This window comes from Labrus mixtus, chromosome 17 (assembly GCF_963584025.1).
Source record: "Labrus mixtus chromosome 17, fLabMix1.1, whole genome shotgun sequence".
In the NCBI taxonomy this organism is placed as follows: Eukaryota; Metazoa; Chordata; class Actinopteri; order Labriformes; family Labridae; genus Labrus; species Labrus mixtus.
In genome coordinates this window covers 12,351,391-12,371,066 of record NC_083628.1, presented here as the reverse complement: position 1 = coordinate 12,371,066, position 19,676 = coordinate 12,351,391, and the positions used below count along the sequence as shown (strand labels likewise).

Genomic DNA, 19,676 nt, shown 5'->3' with positions numbered 1-19,676 from the left:
TTTGCGGGGATAAAGGTTGGCTTTTATGATTAGTGTGTCATTTGGTGGGCGGGGCTTAGCGGAGTGATATGAGGTAGCAAAGGGATAAGTGGAAGGATTTTGTCATTGGACTGCTTACCGCCACTTTAACAAATAAATTCAATTTAGATTCACATTTTTTTTTACCACTTTAAACTTTTATTAATTTAAACGTAAACCAAAAGATATATTCTTGAACTGCATACGCTACATTTTAAAGGTTGTAGCATATCTTAAAGTGATCTCATGAAAATAAAGACTTTAATGCAAATAGAAGTCCTTCAAAAGAAACTTTAAGGGTCAAAAATATGTTTTTTCTTATATAACAAGAAACCAATTAACGGAAAGCTCGGTCTGGATGTGAAACCTGTTATGATTTCTCGCTCTCTGAGAGCATCTTTTGTGTCAGAGCAAACTCTCTGGCTTCCCGAGGAGAACGGATGTATGAGTCAATTTCACTGTCGGAGATCTCCTCATCACCAGTGACATCCTTGAGCCCAGGCTGCTCTACTCGCCTTTTCTTAGCATGAACCACACATGGCGGCGCAAACAGCACTCTCTTCCCCCAGTCTGGAGCTGGATCCTGGCTCTCCTGAGTGTCATCATGCTGCTCAGGTACTGTGCATAGATCACCATCTTCATCTCCTGTTTGATGGGCCTTTTCAGTATTCACTTCACATTTCTCCACAGAGGACCCATCAAGGATTTTTGAGGGAGTGTCATCCTCAGTTAGAGAGTCCTCGCACCTGGTTTGACACTCTGCCAGCAGAGCGTCCTCGTGGGTCCTCATAGCCCTTCTTAGCAGTGCGTACCTGTTATTCAGAATATCCCCCACCTGCAAGATCACATTTTCCAGTGTCACCTCCACTCTGACCCACGGAATCTCCTTCCCCAGCTTACACAGCACCTCCTTCATCTCCGTTATTCTCTTCATAGCTGGCCTGAGCTTATTCACTTTGGCAAGCTGGCAGAATTTGTCCAGAGAGAATTTCAGCCGCTGCTTGTTGGGTTTCAATGACTGCCATGCTAAATAGATAGCCGCCATCATGATGGGGATGGGCTTCCTGCCAGTCACTATCCAGGTGTCTGCTGCCAGCTCCACCAAGGCAACGGCGCGTTTAGACAGAGCCCTGGAGTCCTCTGCAAACTCTTCAGGAACATCACTTGAGCTAATTTTGTACCTGTGAGAAAGACAAATGATCTTGTGTAACTATAATGTTGAATTCATATTTAAGAATGGGTCTCATCAGAGACTGGAATGTCTCATTTGAAGCACATCATTTGGATGATTTAGACTAGAGCACAGTTGGCTTTCGGTTCGGCCTGGTAGCTTTCCAGATCGAAAAAGTTTCTTTTTAATTTGCTCCAATGAGATAAACTAACTCTTGAAACTTTAGGTTGGCTTTAGGTTCAACAAGTTCATTCAGACAGATTAGCATTCAAGTCTTCATTCCAAATAGATCCACATGTGTTTAACTTGTAAATAATAGTTTTTTATACCCATCCATCTGTACAATTAAACTTAAAAAGCAAAATATCCCCATCTAAAGGAATCAAGGTCCTACGACGGACTTGTCAGATGTCTTATAGGGACATTTCAATATTACTGAACCATCCATTATACGAACACAATGTTTACTATTACAATCACAATCGAGCAGAATATAATTATGGTACAATTACATTTAATTTCATGTGCCTTCTGACTTTCATTATAGTTTTGGACGCCCCTCTGTTGGCCGGGCAAACCGCCAACCCACAGCTGTTGCAGCGATGAATGCGGGAAAGCGATTGGGTTCCGATATAACTGCAGCATATGGATTTGTTTTCTAGATCGCCAGAAAATAATTCATCATTATCATATGATATAAACCTTTATCTCAAGATAATGAAAAAAAGAATCTATATTTTAAGAAAACTTATGCTACATTCCATTTCCATTGTAATCTTGAGATAATGAGCTGAAAAAGTCAGAATCATGTGAAGAACCCGAAATGACTTTCTATCACAGGTAATAAATAAAGTAAATAAAACATACGGAATGGATGCATGTCCATTTAGGGCTTCCGTACACCAATACTATTGTCAATGATGCCATTACTTTTTTACATAGCAACCTGGCACCGGAATTTCCTTAAGGATTCATTAAGTTCTAAATATTTTATCTTACTCAGTGTAACAGACAAGGATGAAAACGGATGCTGATTGGTCACAATTAGCTCTTACGTACTTCGCCTCCTTTTCTAACATGTAAATACATTTTAGTTTTCCTCTTTTCCATACCGCTGATAGAGCTCATTCCTCTCACACAGAAACATTCAGACCGCCGTGTTTCACTCACTCCTGACAGTGCGCTTCCATCACATCTGTGACGTTGACGGTCGGAGCCGTAATGTGGAGAACTTTGACCATCTCTTGATAGACCACTCCCACCACCATGGGGTCGACGTCCAGCAGGCAGCTGATGGTTCCCATGGTGATCGGCCAATTGAGCAATCTGCAGCTCACAAGCACGCAGCAGCCGGCGAGAACTTCCTTCTTCTGGAGGCTCACCTTGATGAAGCTCTCGTGCTGATAGGCCTGGTTGTAATACGTGTTTGAGAGATCCTCGATCTCACCGTGAACCCTGAGGATGCGACACATGGCTTTGAGACGCTGCAGACCTGCAGACATAACAAGATATCTAACCTGAGCATGTGAAAACAGCAGGATGAAAACTCCATACAGATGATCACTATCAAGAAGGAAGAAAAAAAAGCTCCCCTCTGAGAGGAGATCTCACCTTTAATTAGGTTTGCACACGGCTTTTTGCTTACAGCTGTGGTCCGGCTGTAGCTCACATCTGCAAAACACACAGAGTGAAACCATTAAATAAAAAATAAAAAATCATCCATGATGAACCTGGAGCAGGGAATGCTGGGCGATCATGTTCATACTTATCTAGAGAAATACACCAATGGCATCATACGGATGATGTATGCTGCCCTACAATTTTTTTCGAAAATGAGTTTTTGTCATTTTTGGAACATTACAGATGTTCTTTATCATGTGGACAGATATCTTGAGTCAATTGTGTCGTTGTTTTTTTGAGGAAAATAGTAGGTTGTATTTGCCTTAACTTCCAAAAGCCCTCGAGAAACCGAGGCAGAGTCCAGTAACTTCACTCATCAGGGTCTTTGCCTTTGTTTTACTGCGGATCAAAGTGAAGTTACTGTTTCACTGCAGTGGAGTTAAGGTGTTATGCCTTTGTTTTAATATCTGTCATATGGCACTTAATTGTGCCATGATCACTAGATGTTATCGTTATTATCATATACTGATTTAATATAGTGATCAGCAACCAAGGGAGCTAACAAATGGAAGTTACTGCCTTTTGCCTCGGCATGACGCCTTATTATTGTACAGGCAACGCAACGGCAGAGTACCTTAACTTCCAAATAAGGGTCAAAGGTCATGTTTGACCTCAAGATTTGTATGTACATTAATAACCTGATTAAAAATGACAAAAGAATTGCCACATTTCCAATATTCTGCCTGCAACTCATTTGGCTGGACAACAAAAAGGGCTTTAAAGTCAAAACAACCGTTTCAGAAATACCTTTGTTCCCTTGTCCATCAAAGCCCTCAGCAGTACCGAAGCTGTAATGTGTGTGTATAGGTGTGCATGTATGAGGTGGTGTGAGTGTGTGTGTGTGAAGATGTGTAGATGTACCTGCACTGTTATCACTTTCATAACTATTACATATCTATGGTTTTAGTAATTCACTTGTATGGAATTTTATGATTATTTAACTGACATGTTTTACCGACGAATGAATGCATTTTTTTTTTTTTGCTACTGCATCAGAGCTCTGTGAAGTCCAAGACAAATTTCCCACTGGGACAATAAAGTTCATCTTAATCTTAATCTTATCTCAGTTCTACACTCTGGTGAGTTCAGGTCTTTAGGGCAGAATGGTTGTGAGACAAAATCGCTGAGTACATAAAGGTTCATTTCACCCAAATGACTAAAGTACCATTTTACCTAAATGTACTTAAATCTATCCAGACAGATCATGTTTTTATTCGTCCATTATTACTTGTCTTTTAAATGTAATTCACCCAACCCAAATAAAAATACCGGACAGACTGATAAGTATCATCGCTGTTTACCTGAACCTCCTACACCTACGGGATCATCGGCCAGGACTCCCTCGGACACCACCGAGCCGCAGTCCACACACACCAGCTGGGCTTGAGAGTACAGAGCATCGTCCACTATGTTTGAGGATCCGCAGCCCGGACAGCTCAGACCCGGACGAGACATTTCACAAACACCCGCAGCTACAACTTAAAACATGAACAAACGTAAACGGAAATCGACGAGGACACTGGGGGAGCTCTACATCCGTGTTGGTAAAAGTGTTACGATAATAAACTTTGAATTGTAAGCAGAATATGAACGACCAATGAACGTTAAATTTTACCGGTCTAGTGTGGGCAATTAAAATGTGCTCGGGTTGACACAACGTTTGGCATGTCGATGGTTCCGCTTGGTCAAAACTACACTGCACCGTCAAATAGACAATGATGATAATTGTTAAAACCTATTATTTTAGTCTATAAAAAACAGTGGATGTTTCTCCGAGTGTCCTCAGTGATGTTAAAACTGTAACGTTCGCATTTAGCTAACAGTAGGATATTAAAACTACTACTTCTAGACTGTTTTTACACAGCTGCAGTAGGACTACAATATTTGTGTAGCATGAAGACTGCTTATAAATCTGAGACAAACCCTTTTTCTTTTTCTAGATAGAAAATCAAACATCACCAATAATAACAAGCTATGCATTATGGGGAGGGGGCAGAAGTGGAAAAAAAAAAGTTTTGTAGACCTAATATTTACAGTCTACGTAGACTCCTACAAAAAAGGTCTACTCAAAAAATCCAAACTAATGTTTTAGGAATTGATGAAAAGACATGGACAAATGCTTTATTATTCTTTATTTCAGACACACGAAAATATTTGCTTTTATAACAGTTTTTTTATACACCACTTCAGTAAAGAACAATAATTCATTAACAATGTTAGATACATAAAGTGCCATTTAGGGGTTAGCAGAATCATGTAAACTTTGACATTCAGTACAAAAGCATGAAACATAATCTATGTAACTAGAGCAAAGTACAGTAAAATAAGGCCCTATTCATATTGGATGAACGTCCAGGAGGCATGAAGCTTGTCTATAGAAAAAGATTTGTTTTACCCTACAACACAGAAAGTAATGCCACGTCATGTCAGCAACATTTGACACCAAAGCTCAACGTGGGAACAGTCATAAACCCACCTACCATGTTTTTTTCTTATATACACATGGTACATAAAGAAGTGTGAAAAATTCAGAACATCTTTGATTGTTATTTTTAATATAAATATTATCCACACACTGAGCTGAAACTGTAATCATCGTGGTTTTATTTACGTTGATGTTGAACGTAAACTGATCATGTCTCGCAAACCCTAAACTCCAGTATATCCAGTTGATAACTGATTTTAACTGATTAGGAATCACCGGAACCAAAATGCTGCAATGCTATGCTGCTTTCTTCAGAGAGTTCAAGGACATGAGAATAGTTGGTGCCTCTTCGATGACACGCACAAGCAAGTTATCAATGTACTGCTCCAGCTCAGACATCTTTTTGTCTCTCTCCGAGAGCTGGTTCTCCTGTTTTAGCACCATCGCGATGAGTTCCTGTCGAGTCAGCAGAGAGTACGGCCCTTTAAGTGCAGTGTCATTTACCTGGAAGCGAGCATTAAGCAGGGAGACTGTGTTAGGTTTAGATTGAAATGTTGGTGCTTTTCGATGTATCAGATAAACAAACTTTTTGGTTCATTTATATTATAAAAACAGCAAGAACTATTAAATCAGAACACAATTTTTGATCAAAAGAAAGATAGACCTTTGTTTTCTCTTGAACTTCACAAATCATTACTGTAGCCTTGTGCTCTTCTTCTGTGTTAGCAACAGAGACAGACTGCTGTTCCAAAGCATTTAGGGGTTTCACGGGTTGAAGCCTGCAATGAACAAAAAAAAAAAAAGAAAGAAAGAAAGAAGAAAAGAAAGGTTTAGAAACTGGATGGATGGGAGAGAGATATTCCAGCAATGTTTCAGTTCAAAGGCAAATCTGGTTAGAAATCAAAAGTCAAACAGAATACTCCAGTTTGTATAACCCCTGCAAGCTCAAAGATTTATGAATTTAAATGAAAGATAAAGTATAAATAATAGAAAACTTCTACATTAGAGATGTGTAGTGCAATGAGCCTTTCTCTTATCATGCAAGAAGCTAGCAATGTGTGATCTATAAAATATGAAGTTTCACTGACTGACATTCAGATTCTGTTGAGGAACTAAACTGTCTCACCTGCGTCGAGCTGTAGGAGGCGCCTCCTTCTCCCCAACCGACTCCTCTGCAGCAGTCTGCACGGTTTCATGCTGGGATTCCTGCAGTGTTGTCTCCGCCAATAAAGCACTTTTGCTCCCTGAGTTTGTGTCTTGGGCTTCACTGATATCTGGTACTTTCCTGCCTGTATCATCTGTAACAAGGACTCCTTCTGTGCTTTGGTCAATTAAAGTGCTTGATGCTTTTGTAGCAGGAAGTTGGGGGGCACGGACTATCTTTGAGGATTTGATTTTCACTTGAGAGGCGGTGTCTCCGTCAGCAGCTTGTGTGACAGGTGGAGGCCACTGTATTGAACCAGAATTACCTGTCATGGTTGTATCATTTTGGCTTGTGAGCTCATTTTCATCTTCATCATCCTCAAATGGATTTAAGCTGGAAACAACCGGCTCTTGTTTTGTCTTTGAAATGTTGCCATCACAAGACTGAGACTGTTTCAGTTCAGATTCCGATGAACCAGGTCTTAGTGGTGCAAGACGTTTACCAGTCTTCGCCTGATCTGTCGTTCCCTTGGTGGAACCATTTTGTGTCGAGCTTAGAGAATTATTTGTACCTGTGGCAGAGCTTCGCACAGGGGCAATTTTTTTCCCAGAGCGCTTAGGAATAAGGCTGGTGGTTTTGGCGTCTTGGTCTTTGTCTTTACTTTGCTTCTTTATTTGGGCCGGATGTTGCATGCCGGCTCTGTCCTGCTCCTTCTGAGTGTGTCTGTCGGCTTGAAGCCTTCCTGGAGGCTGAGGAGCCGCTCGCTTCTCCTGCTGGGAACCAATAAGATCCTTCTCGTTTGTGGAAGTGGAAGATTGGCACCTGGAAATCAGACACAGGATACATATTTAAGGATTTGTTAAAGAGAGTTTCATAGTGAAACCAGAAAAAAAACTATTTTGTGAGTAAGTACAGTCAGATAAAAGAAAACGTGTGTGTTGCAAAATTAAAGAAACAACCCACGAAAATAGTACAAGGAAAAGGCAGTGTTACATTTAGTGAGACTGAAATGACAACCAAACACTTTTATTGTATCCTGAAAATCTGATCAGAGAGCTCTGTGAAACACCGTCCACCTTCACTGTCACTCAGAATCATTATCAATACGTCATTTTCACTTCCCATTAATATGACACCTGATAGAATGAGCTACGACTGTGCAATGGTCCCCCAAACTCAGCGGACAATCAAAACTTTTCATTACTAACACACACACGCGTGTGCCTGCACACTCATACCAACTGTAACACAAACTAAAGTACAGGCACAGCGCAATGAAAGTTTGATGATGGTGTCAGCTTCAGGTTTCATTTAAAAGTCAAGTGCTAGCAGGAACTGCTCCTTAGTGTAAAGTGACTGAAAAGAAGATGTTAAACTACATTCAGATAAAACTTTATGTGCATGTTAATGACTCCGATTTGATTTGTGTCAGGCATCAAATTTAGTGTCACTACCTCCTTTGTTTGTTCTGTCTGTTTTGATTATGATACTGACATAAACAGCAGGTTACTTGAATGAATCTATTTTAACCACGTCGCAACGTGCAACACTTACATGATGGTAATGTTGGTCTGTGCACCACTTTGTTCCTAACAGTACCTCAGAGCGTTTGATAAATTGGTAGGGATTTTGAGATTTACGACATGAAGATTCTTCATAAAGATTACAAGTCTAATTCGAAGATTACTCCTGAAGACTTCTAGTCGACGATTATGTAATGGTACTCCTGGCCTTCATCTGGTTCCACCATCAGGTTAATATTTGTGGTTGTGAATGAAAGGTCTCAACAATGGACTTTAGCGGACTTCTAAGAAATTGACTTGTTGCCTTAATGGACCATTGTGTAAGTTTGATTTATTTATCCACCCATCTATCTATCTGGGGGGTGGGGGGTTCAGCATAAATGTTGTCCGAGGTGCGCACATTGCAAACATTTCTATTGGATTTATTATGATCAGATACTGATCAGCTGAGGTATAAGGTAGGGCCCTAGTGTCTTCAGTAAATGAAGAAACGTGTGTTAATTCTTAACCTTGTTAGATACAAAACACATATTTGTCAAAGTAAAGAGTGGCTATTAAAGAAACAGAAACAACATCTACAACCCTTATGATGGGAAAGAGTCAGAGAGGTTTGGTTGATAGAGGATTATTACTGACTGATACGAGTCTCACCTGTTTGGTTCAGCAGGTGAGCTTGAACTCTCATCAAATGGATTGTCGGAATACGTTTCATCAAATGGATTAGAAGAAGAGACTTGTGCAGGGATGTCAAATTCTACTCTTCTCCCTGCAGCTTTGTTTTTTAATCTGTTCTCCTTCTTCTGTTCTTCTGCATCGTGTGTTAAGATCTCTTTCTCCAATCTCCTGGCCTCCTCTTCAGCTTTTTCCTTCTTCCTTATCCTCTCCTCTTCTTGCATTTTCTCCTCTTCTAGTCTCTTCATTTCTTCCTTTTCCATCCTTGCCCTCTCCTCTTCTTCCTTTCTCCTCTCTTCCTCAATTCTCACCTTTTTCTCCTCTTCCTTAATTCTTCTGTTCTCTTCTTCCTCTTGTCTTGTTTTTTCTTCCACCAATCTCTCATACTCTTCCTTTTCCATCCTGGCCTTCTCCTCTTCCTCTTTTCTCCTCTCCTCCTCCTTCCTAACCCTCTCCTCTTCCTCTCTTTGCCTTTCTTCTTCTTCCTCAATTCTCTTCCTTTCTTGCTCTTCTAGTTTCCTCTGTTCCTCTAACTTCTTGTGCTCTTTTTCCAGCTTTGTCCTTTCTTCTTCCTCCATTCTCCTTTTCTCTTGTAGTTCAAATCTTTTCCTGTCTTCCTCCTCCAGTTTCATCTTTTCATTCACCAATCTTTCATATTCTTCCTTTTCCTTCCTCGACTTCTCCTCCTCTTTATTAATCCTTTCCTTCTCCCGTTGTCTTATTTCCTGTTCCTCTAGCTTCCTCTGTTTCTCTTCTTCTTGTCTTATCATCTCCTCTTTCTCTCTTCTCCTCTCTTCCTGGATCCTTTCTTCCTCTATTCTTATTCTCGCCTCTTCCTGCTTTCTAACCCTTTCTTCTTCTTCAATTCTTCTTCTTGTGTCTTCCTCCAGTCTCTTAATTTCCAATTTACGCTCTTCTTCTTGTCTTCTAGCCCTCTCCTCTTCCTGTGCCACTTCCTCCTCCAGCCTTTTTCTTTCCTCTTCCTCAAGTTTCCTTCTTTCTTCTTCATATAGTCTCCTCATCTCTGCTAATCTTTCACGCTCTTCTTCTTCTTCTTTCTTAACCCTTTCCTCTTGTTGTTGTCTCTGCCTCACTTCTTCCTCTCTACGTACCCTCTCCTCTTCCTCCTTAACTTTCTCCTCTTCAATCCTTTTTTTATCTTCCTCTCGTCTCTTCTCATCAGCCATCCTCAGAAGTTCTTCTTCTCTTCTAACCCTGTCCTCCTCCTCCTCCCTCCTCCTCCTCCTCTCTTCTTCTTCCCTTTTAATTTTCTCATATGCAGTCCTTTTTTCTTCTTCCTCTTGTCTCCTCTTCTCCTCAGCCAACTTTTCAAGCCTCTCTTCCTCTTGTTTTTTCCTCCTCTTCTGCTCCATTTTTATCGTTTCCTCTTCCTTCTTTCTCAGTTCACCCTCTTCTTCATTTGTATCTCTCTCCGCATTGGCCTCTTCCTCTTCTTCCTCCTCTGTCCAGGGTGAATATTGCCTCACAGCCCTCAGAGAATCCACCGATGGAGGGGAGCTATCTGGGACGTCCTCCATGGATCCATGCCCTGAGCTGGCGAGACTGTAGTTTGAGCCGATGCGAGAGGTTCGGGGCTGAGGCTCCTCACAGTAAACATGGCTGCCATTGATGCATACGTTACTCTGTTCTGCAGCGGCATGTTTTTGGTGAGCAGAGGAGGAGTCTTTGCCGTCTGAGCTGCCTGAGCGTTTGTGTATCATGAACTTGAACTTCTTTTTACCTGCAAGGACAAAGAAATAAACATGCATTTAATTAAACAAAATAAAAAGAAGTGACACTGCAGCTATGAAGCGTTGGATTGGTGTTCAGTATTTTGAGCAAACATTTTCAAATTAGATTGATCAATTAACCTTCGTCACATAACTCAAAATGAAAATCTTAAACCCTGGGGACACATTCTGATCACCCCTTATAACAGTGAGTGAATAAAATGGATGTTCCTGACCTTCAAAGGACTCAGCATTTAGACCAGACGACTGGCTGCTGCTCAGTGACGAGTTCTTCACAGGCAGAACGGACATGGACTGAGACATGTTCTTCTGCAGGTTGGACTTCGGAGAAAACAAAGACTTCATCTTCAGTTTCTTCTTTTTCTCGTCCTTGCCAGCAGACACCTCCCCCTCCCCGTGTCCTTCCTCCTCGCTGTCCGTCAGAACCTGAGTGAACGACGGCACCACGTTAGACGCTGCATCCGACTCCTTTTTCTTGCCCCGGACTTTGTCCTTGAACTTTCCCAGACGGGATCTGGATTTGCCGGCAGCGGAGAGGTCAAACATGCTGCCGGTCATGTTATTTCTCAGGAACTGGATGTCCACGAGAACCTCTCCTCTGTCTTTGTCTGGCTTGCCCGTCTTGTCCAGCAACTTGAACCATCTGTGTAAGAGAGGCATGGTTTTAGAATTTTAAGGGCATGTTACATAACAAATGTGCAAACATTTATGTAGAAGCAAATCTTTTAGAAAATAATTATTAAAGCATTGTTGATAGCTCAGTCTTATGGTCAGTGCTTACTCCTGGAAAAAAAACGTCTATAAGGCAATAACATTCAACTTACTAACATTTTTAAATCTCATGATTCACACAGGACAGCAATGTCACCCAGAAATATTGAGGAGCTTCACTCCCTTACAAATTACCGTCTGTCAATATATCATAGAATGGGCAAAAGGACTTGGAGAATCACACCCTAAGACTTCATGTTTTTTTTTCTTCAAGTTTGGTCAGTGTGTGGAAACTATGATCCATCCTGTAGCAAATGGGAGTTTGACTCAGCAATTATTTGAATGTTTTTGGAAACTGTGAGGCACATCCAGCAAACTGACCAAGAAGGAACATTTTTTTCTTTTTCTTTAATAATAATGCTGTCTTGTCTGTGGCTGCCTCTAATGTTGGGAATGTATGAATACTGTGTCTAGAATTTTAGTTTTTTTCCTTTTTCCCCCTTAAGACTTCCGTGATCACTTTCTAAGATGAAGTATGACCTCAGGATAGGACTTGTGGCATTTATTTCAACATGACAGGCGCTCATGAAAGCATGCCTTGCTTGACTTTGTACATATATTGCACAGTCACAGACAATTAACCACAGAGAACCAATAAACAGCTCGACCTCCCAACAGGAGGAAGGTTTTCTTCCAAAAAAAATAGTCTCTGCCTCGAAAATCCTGAAACTGGTCAGGTCCACAGAGAACTAATCTGGTATTATCCTCATAGTCACGAAATACACTGGAGATAGGTGCCAAACCGAGGCGTTTTAAGGAAGTGGATTGGGGAGTCATGGGCCCCCTGAAATCTGATTGGCCATCCCGAAGACTCTGATTGGCTCTCTGCCTGTTCAGAGGCAGAACTTAAACCAACTTATTGTGCTTTGTTGCAACAGCATGAAAGCAGCTTCTTAGACGATCAAAAATAAACACACATTTACTTTTGTCACATATTAAACTTTTGAAAAAACATTGTCTATTTAAGTCCATAGGGAAGAATGTATGAAGGATTTACATGTTTAGGCCTACACTCTGTTATTTTAAAAAGCCTTACACAGAATATGACAACTGTATGATACCTTAACTTTAGTCAAAGTGGAGGTGATTAGTGGAGACAGAATGATTTAAAAAAAAGCTTGGTTGTCAGTTTAGCTTTGTTTAAATTGAATGTCCGGTGTACAGTGGCTATATAGCTCTGTGAAGCGGCAGCCTGGGGTTCGAATCCCACCCTTTGGTATGAACTGTTTTCGACTCTTATCCACTGTCCTTCATAAAGGAACGAAAAGTCCAAAAAATGATCTTGGAAAAAAACATGCTGATTGGACATTTTTTTTGTAGGGTCACATTTCCCTATTTGGTTCAACCACCTAACTTTGAAAGAAGAAGAAAAGGAAAAGAAGAAAAATAACAATCAAGGGCAAAAACTGAGACCAGCTTTTGTCCAGCTTCTGCCACCTGAGTCACAGTCCAATACTGACAGAAGAATCTGAGAAAAAGAAGAATCCTTTTACAGAACAAAGAAAAAGGATCAGTCAGCATCAAAAAGTGCCCATCAGGCAGAAATCTGAGGTCAGCTCAACGCTGAACAAACAACTCACACTGAAATCTGGATTCCTGGGGAAATGAGGAAATGAGGAAGGGGCTGTGGGTATATTTCTGTGTGTGTGTGTGTGTGTGTGTATGTGTGTGTGTGTCATGAACATATTTCTGTGTTGTGGCAGCATTAAGAACGGCTCTTGCTATTTGAAACAAGAACATTTTGTTCAAATGTAGAGCTTTAGTTTTAACTATTTTCATTCAGCAGAGATAAGCAGTATTGTGACTGCCTCAATATATCATGTTTTTAATATGTTTGAGTGCCATAAGAAGTATTTTTCACAACATTACTTTCTAAGATGATACTGCTATGTAGACTGAACCACGTACATTGCCCTCCTTCAGTGGTGCTGGATAAGATAAGCTGCTGAGATTCACCCTCCTCCCCCTCCCCCAGGAATTCTTCACATGTGTGGCATAAGCAAGTCAAAGAGGGGAAAGGCCTTTTCCTGGAATTTATGAAACTGGTGAGACTGCTGTCACAGCTCCTCTTCTACAGCTGATGAGTAAGAGGATGTGAATTGCAAATTTCAGAACTTAACATTAAAAATATTCGAGAGAGACTTCTCCATGCCTAGCCTGATAAATGTCCTTCAAGAGCACATTCCGGTGTAGAAAATGAATACATTTAACTTTGGAATAAAAACAAGTTTTCTGTAGTTGTTACTTTATGTTCCTATACTCCCACCCACAGACATATTTTTATGTGGAACAAAGTTATTGAAAGGATATTTCATCCAATCCTCTGTGGTATCATTCAAAATGATGTTCAAGTCCACCTGGAAATGTTACTTCAATATCGCTATTTCTTCTTTTGGTCTCCAGCTAGATGTAAAGATTTTTGCTTTTATCTATTAAATGTTCCTATAGTGTTCTCCAGCTAGTCTCCATATAAACAGCTGCATGCAGAGGCTAATATAATATGATAATGAAAGCAGTGAGAATAAACCAGGAAACATCAGGCCTTTAAGGCAAACTAACGAGCTGGCAGATTCTAAGGCTCAGAGAAGTTGGAGAAAAAGGCAAAGTTAAGTGTTCATGTAAACCTTACGTTGAATTTACTCAATGATTTATTGTAAATATGGTTTCAATATATTGAGTTTTGCCACTTTAAGAACTTGTTGTCTATCTAGCTCGAGTTGAGTTTCAAAGCACATCTATGGCTTCATAATGTTAGGAAATAAGCTTAAATGATATTCCAGTTTCACATCGAAGAAAAGCTGAATCTCCTTATCCACTTCACAACTGTTCAAAAATGGTAGAATCGAATAAACCCAAACCATTTGAAAATACATTTTGATTCTATAGCTTTAGTGATGCTTTACTGTAGGTTTTTATATAAATTCTCTGGCTATATATGACTATGAGCAAAATCCTTTCACCTACAACTAGTTGTGTTGTCCTTTATCAAAGTATTGATTAAAGGCATTTTAAGCTGTATTGTTGCCCTCTTTGTTATTTCATAGGAATGGCTGTGATACGTATTTGTCATTGTAAACCAACAAAGGCTTCCAATGTGTTTCATGGCTTCAACATATTGCATAAGTATTGTATTAGTAAGCTATATTGTAATAAAGTCGATAGCCCAACATTGTGACAATGTGGTGAGGTAACTCTGTATTAAGATACGATAATCTTAGCGGTTGTATAGTATGGACATGCTAGTGTTATATATAAAATCACTGTAAAAAAGACATTATAGCATAGATCCTTACACTGTTATTATAGATCGTATGGTCTACTTCACTAGGACTACAGCACGTTTGAACATACTTTGCAAACTTAGCACATCTACAGTATGGTTAACATCACTATATCTATATATGACGTAGTGTACTAACAAATACTAAAATGAATGCCAATATCAATATCAAACACCCACAGCACTTCCCTGATAGCAACAACTGTCACTAAAAACATCCCACACCAACAAATGAAAAGGAGAAGAAGAAAGCTAGTTCAGCTTACACAGAAGGGAAGTTGCAAAAGAGTTTGGCCGTTAGCTGATGGGGCAGTAAGCAGGGTGCAGGAGGAGGAATTAAATTATGCTTTTACTAAACAAAGCCATTATGATTATGATAATGATGACTTTAAACTCTGTAATCCAACACTTTGTGGAGTTTTTTTTTTTTTTAAGTGCTGCTCTGCTTCACACAGAACCACTGGAGGATACAGTAATTCATGACTCAACATTAAGTTAATGTATTCAGCTTTCTGCACACACACACGTCCTTCCTGGTGAAGCCTCAACTACAGATAATACAAGGCCTTGAGTGGCTCAAGCCTTTCTTATCACAGAGCACAGCTGCGTGAGTGGGAGAAGAGCCCAAACAGCTCAGCAGTGATAATGTTCAAGGACCAACACTGTCCAGGGCTTATTGTATCAGTCGGTGCTTCATAGAAGACAAAATGAAGGCGTGTGCAAAAGAAACTGAAGGAAAAAAGGTTCAACCACTGGTTAGATTTGTCTAAAATCTATAACAGTATAAGAGCACATGTCATGTCAAAGAAAGAAAAACATAGGAGGGTTTTCAAGCATCATAGGTTCTGTAGTTCAGACCTGTGGCAGTGGAGGGTTTCTATATTTCCTTGAATTTAATGCTCCTTGAAAAGGGAACCGTAGGGCTCACAGGCCAATGTAACGCCTGTATTTTGTACAGCAGAGAGGCACTGACTTAATTGTCTTCAAGTTAATCACTTTAGCCTCATGAACGGGGATGTCATAATGATTTTGGTGCTGACCGTTTTTAAATTAAATAAATGCTTCTGTCACAGATGATATTTAGAAAATATCACTGTCAGAGAAAGAAAGTGATATAAACAACAAATTAATGATGACTCAATTTAATTTCGCTGCTGCAGTTTCAAGGTCTTGGTATTGTGGATTCAGATTCACTGCCACACTCTCACAGCTTAATTGACTCTTCAATACAACAAAGCTTGTTAGGGCTGGCTACATCTGTGCTTAGAATACCATGACAACTAAAATTGCCTGATTAAAAAAAACTTCACATTTCAGTACTTTTTTTGTAAACAACTGGCTTATTTTAATGTTATCTGCTGCAATAGCTTATTTTCTGTCCTGTAATGTTTTAATTTCATCAAGGCTGATGTTTTGTAATTTAAAGCTCCTGTGAGTCCTTTTCATTTTTTTTGTAAATTTTAGCCCCTCACCTTGTCTTTTTGCTGATCTTGTCCTGTACATGTCTTTATAGACATCTCATCTAGACAAAAACTAAAAAAAAAAGGACTTCAGGTCGGTCCAATTTGAATCTCTTCATCCGTCATCTAACTCAGAACCAGCAGTGAAAGACAAAAAAAGAAAATCTGAAAACATAACAAATATTTCTCCTGGTTGTCCGGTTTGCTTTTTTAGAGGCATGACTCATTTCAGTCTGTTTCGTATCGAGCTTAAAAACCTCTAACAGGAGCTTCAATTATTCTAATTAATGAATCAAAACGATTTAAAATGAAATCCTTAAATTTTAAGAAAAATGTCAAGTTTCCAAAAGTCGACTCTGTATGATGCAGAAGATAATGTGATACAATTGAACATTCTGAAAAGCTACTAGTGGACCTTTTTGATGAGACTGTTTTGTCATGATGAGTCTATATCAAATATGTTATGTTAGGTTTGTAAAAGTGTTCATTCATTTGTGTTAAGTCCCGCACCTGTGCAGTCCAAAGCCTGCTGAGTAGAACATTTTAGCGCCTTTAAAAACATCATATGTTCAAAAAGGGAACATGGTGGGATAATTGCTTGGCTGAATTTAGCCCACACTGTGTACCTTTAAACAGAAGAGCTCTTGTAGAGGCAGCCTGTGGAACATGTTTGTCTTTTTAGGGTCAGTGCAGGCACATTGGTCTCGCCTGGAAAAACTGACCTTGCTAGACTGTAGCTGTTGCCATCTCTGTTTGTTTTTGGTTGATAAAAACAGTCAGGAATGTGAGGCTAAAGCTGGATTTAGAGGCAGTGTTGCGTTCAGGTGCTCACTGGCGTCTACATGAGAGCAACAGGAAACCAGCTAAAGCATGCTGACTGATTTTACAAAAAAAAAAGTTATTTGAGCTGTAATAAAAATCCCCATTAAACCCTAAGCAGGTAGCCATGTGCAAAGTTCTGCAGCAGTACTCGAGGGAAATCAGATTTTTGTTTAAGGACTTGTTGCCAAAGAGAGCAGATGTTATCAGTGACAGAACAACAAAACCCAAAGCATGCAGGAAAAAACATTCAGCACACAACCTGGGAAACTCAACTGAGCATGCTGGGAGCTAGACATTTTCTGAACAGTAGTCTAGGAAGTTTTCTGTAATTGGACGCATTACAGTCACATTAATGCCATGCTCTTAAAATATATTTTTTAATAAGATTTCCCTTTGGCAATCATAAAAAAAAAAAACTGTCCCTGGGTTGCTAATAGCTGTGTTCTATAAAAAGTCTACCATGCTATCAAAAAGTAGCACGATTTTATATCAAGCATGGGCAGTAGACAACCATAAGTTCAGATCTAGCTTTGCTATGGGGACTTCATTACACTTCATGCAATGGTGCAAGACATCAAACTGAGCGAACACACCCAATTACCAACAAACAACCCTCAGAAGGTGGGAGAAGGAAGCGTGTGTTTGTTGTGTTTTTGTGTCACGCTGGTATGCAGTGTGCTTTTGCAGGCTATAATACCGGTCACATGGCAGCAGAATAAAGTACTCAGAAACAGCTTAGCAATACAAAACAATGTGTCTTGAATTTCTAATTTTAACAAGAATATCTAATGATCTTTTCTTGGAACAAATGTGGAACGTATTTTCTGCTTAAAGGAGCAGGAATAACTGTTAATACTGAGATCATGCAGTAGTGCCAGCAAGGCCTGGAAAAAACCTGATCACTTCCGTTGTTAGCACAAACTCTGGAGAGAAGGGTGTCAATGTTTGGTACAGTAAATGATTTAGTAGAGACCTCAGTCAGTTAGTACATCAACTATTCTGGGTAGGAGCAGGGAGAATAGGCTACTAATTCAACGGCTGATGTTTTCATAGCATCTGTATGAAAACGTGCTTCGACGTGAAGTCTGCGTCGTCTTTGGGGAATCCTTCTGTGGCTGACAGTTCAGTCAATGAACGAGTGAATCCTTCGACTCAGGTCTTTTGCCTGAGCAAGTAATGCTGATTGGCATCCTTGAAGGCCGCTGCCGAGGGAACAAATCCCTTAAGCTGCACTGGAGCAGGAGGGCAACAATCATAAATCAAAGCCAGCAACGCGGGTCGGTGTACTGATGCATGGCTGTGTGTGAGTGTGTGTTAAGAATAAATAAATTAACTCACTTCAATGCATATATCACTGAGGTAAATCACTTCCAAAGAGTCTTTCAAAGGACAGATAATGAAAACATTTGCATTGTGACAATCCATTTTGCCAATAATTGCTTTTCCCATAATTATTTAAGTATTGAGCGAACCTGAATTATATCATTAGGGATTTAACAGGGATCGTGGAGTGCTGTGCTGCTAAAAGGTAAAGTATAGTATTATCTGCATAGAAAGTTGAATATCGCACATGTTTAGGTCTTGGATTTTGACTGGACTTAGGAAAAGAAAAATGGTGGTTGGCGTGCAAAGGCAGGTTTGCTTCAATATAACAAATGGAGAGACCGTTTTAAACCTTTACCATAAGTGTATCTTTAGAATTGTCTTAAGTTTCAGCAGCAGATGTATTTAGCCTAACTGCTGGAAGATTTCTTTTTACCTCCTATAACCTCTCCCACCAGGTGACCAGCTCAATGAACCATCCTTTAAATGACGGTTAATGTTATTTGGTTAAGCTTTGAAGACAATTGATCCATTGATTAGTTAATCATGGGATGTTTTTTTTTTCTTCCAGCAACAGCAGCTGCCCAGATTCATATTTCAATGTGTGGGCTTCTAACAGAAGAAGACTCATGTATCATGAGTAGAAGTATCATGTGGTGGTGATTATTTAGGCCTTGCACAAACCACACAACAATCGATTAATCGAGGAACTTTCACCCGATTTTTTATCTGGCCCACGTTACAACTGTGTTGTCTTCTTCTGTGTGCACTTACTCTGTCTTTTTGCGGGTTTTGTCCTCACTGAGATGCAGCAGGTTGATGACAGCCTGACCCAGCAGTTTGTCTGGACCCACCAGGGCCCGATGCAGGACCTGGACGTGCAGCGTGCCTCCTCCTCCTCCTCCTCCTCCTGCTGCTCCTTGATGCGGCATCGGCGGCAGGTCGAAGGCGGCCTCCTCCTTCCACACCGGAGCAACACTCTTTTCCACCACCGAGGTCTGAAACTTCTCTTTGCCCACTTGCATGACCGCGTACGCATCGTTCGTGCCGCTTTTCCCCTTTATCCTCAGCCCTCTTGCTTGGAGCACCGTTACCTGCACGCTCGAGGGACACCACTGTTGATCCGAGAAGGACATGTTTACGCCACTTGTTGCTTCGAAAAAGAAGTCCAGAAAAGTAAGTCGGGTTTTGACAGAAGAGAGGAAAAGTTTAGTCGGCAGCTCCGTTAAACTTGAGGAAACAGCTGAGTGGGCGTGGTGACGCCGTCAGGGGGGGGGCTTTGCTTAAGACACGACACGCCCCCAGATTATATCACTTCTGTGAAACACCAATTTGCACCGCATTGATTTACTGCAGACAATAGGCCACACCTGATCGTCTTTCACACGTGTCTGACTTCATCAGCATCACCTCTGCTGCAATACATAAAGAATTGATGTGGCTCCTTAATCAAGCTCAAATATGTCAGTCATGCTAGTCCCTTGGTTTGCATACAGGCCTAATAAAAGTGAAGGATTATGTTGTATTTTGCCACGTGTATGACTGATCTCGCTCTGAAAACTTGAAACAAGAGAAGAGACAGGATACCGGTATGTGACAGTTCTCTGCCATCTGATACTGATCAGATGCTTGGATT

At 40.4% G+C, this 19,676-nt stretch overlaps 2 protein-coding genes across 2 annotated transcripts; both read right to left on the bottom strand.

Moving 5' to 3' along the window:
• Nucleotides 1-139: 139 nt before the first annotated feature.
• On the bottom strand, nucleotides 140-4,375 carry brf2 (BRF2 RNA polymerase III transcription initiation factor subunit). The gene is made up of 4 exons (XM_061061722.1): nucleotides 4,171-4,375; nucleotides 2,801-2,860; nucleotides 2,360-2,681; nucleotides 140-1,199 (listed from the first exon to the last, which is right to left on the bottom strand). The coding sequence occupies exons 1-4, from the start codon at nucleotides 4,322-4,324 to the stop codon at nucleotides 389-391; spliced, it is 1,347 nt and encodes a 448-aa protein (XP_060917705.1). The 5' UTR covers nucleotides 4,325-4,375; the 3' UTR covers nucleotides 140-388.
• A 609-nt stretch (nucleotides 4,376-4,984) lies between these two features.
• On the bottom strand, nucleotides 4,985-19,309 carry rab11fip1b (RAB11 family interacting protein 1 (class I) b). The gene is made up of 6 exons (XM_061061089.1): nucleotides 18,815-19,309; nucleotides 10,600-11,027; nucleotides 8,613-10,374; nucleotides 6,421-7,260; nucleotides 5,959-6,073; nucleotides 4,985-5,798 (listed from the first exon to the last, which is right to left on the bottom strand). The coding sequence occupies exons 1-6, from the start codon at nucleotides 19,174-19,176 to the stop codon at nucleotides 5,592-5,594; spliced, it is 3,714 nt and encodes a 1,237-aa protein (XP_060917072.1). The 5' UTR covers nucleotides 19,177-19,309; the 3' UTR covers nucleotides 4,985-5,591.
• Between the last annotated feature and the right edge of the window lie 367 nt (nucleotides 19,310-19,676).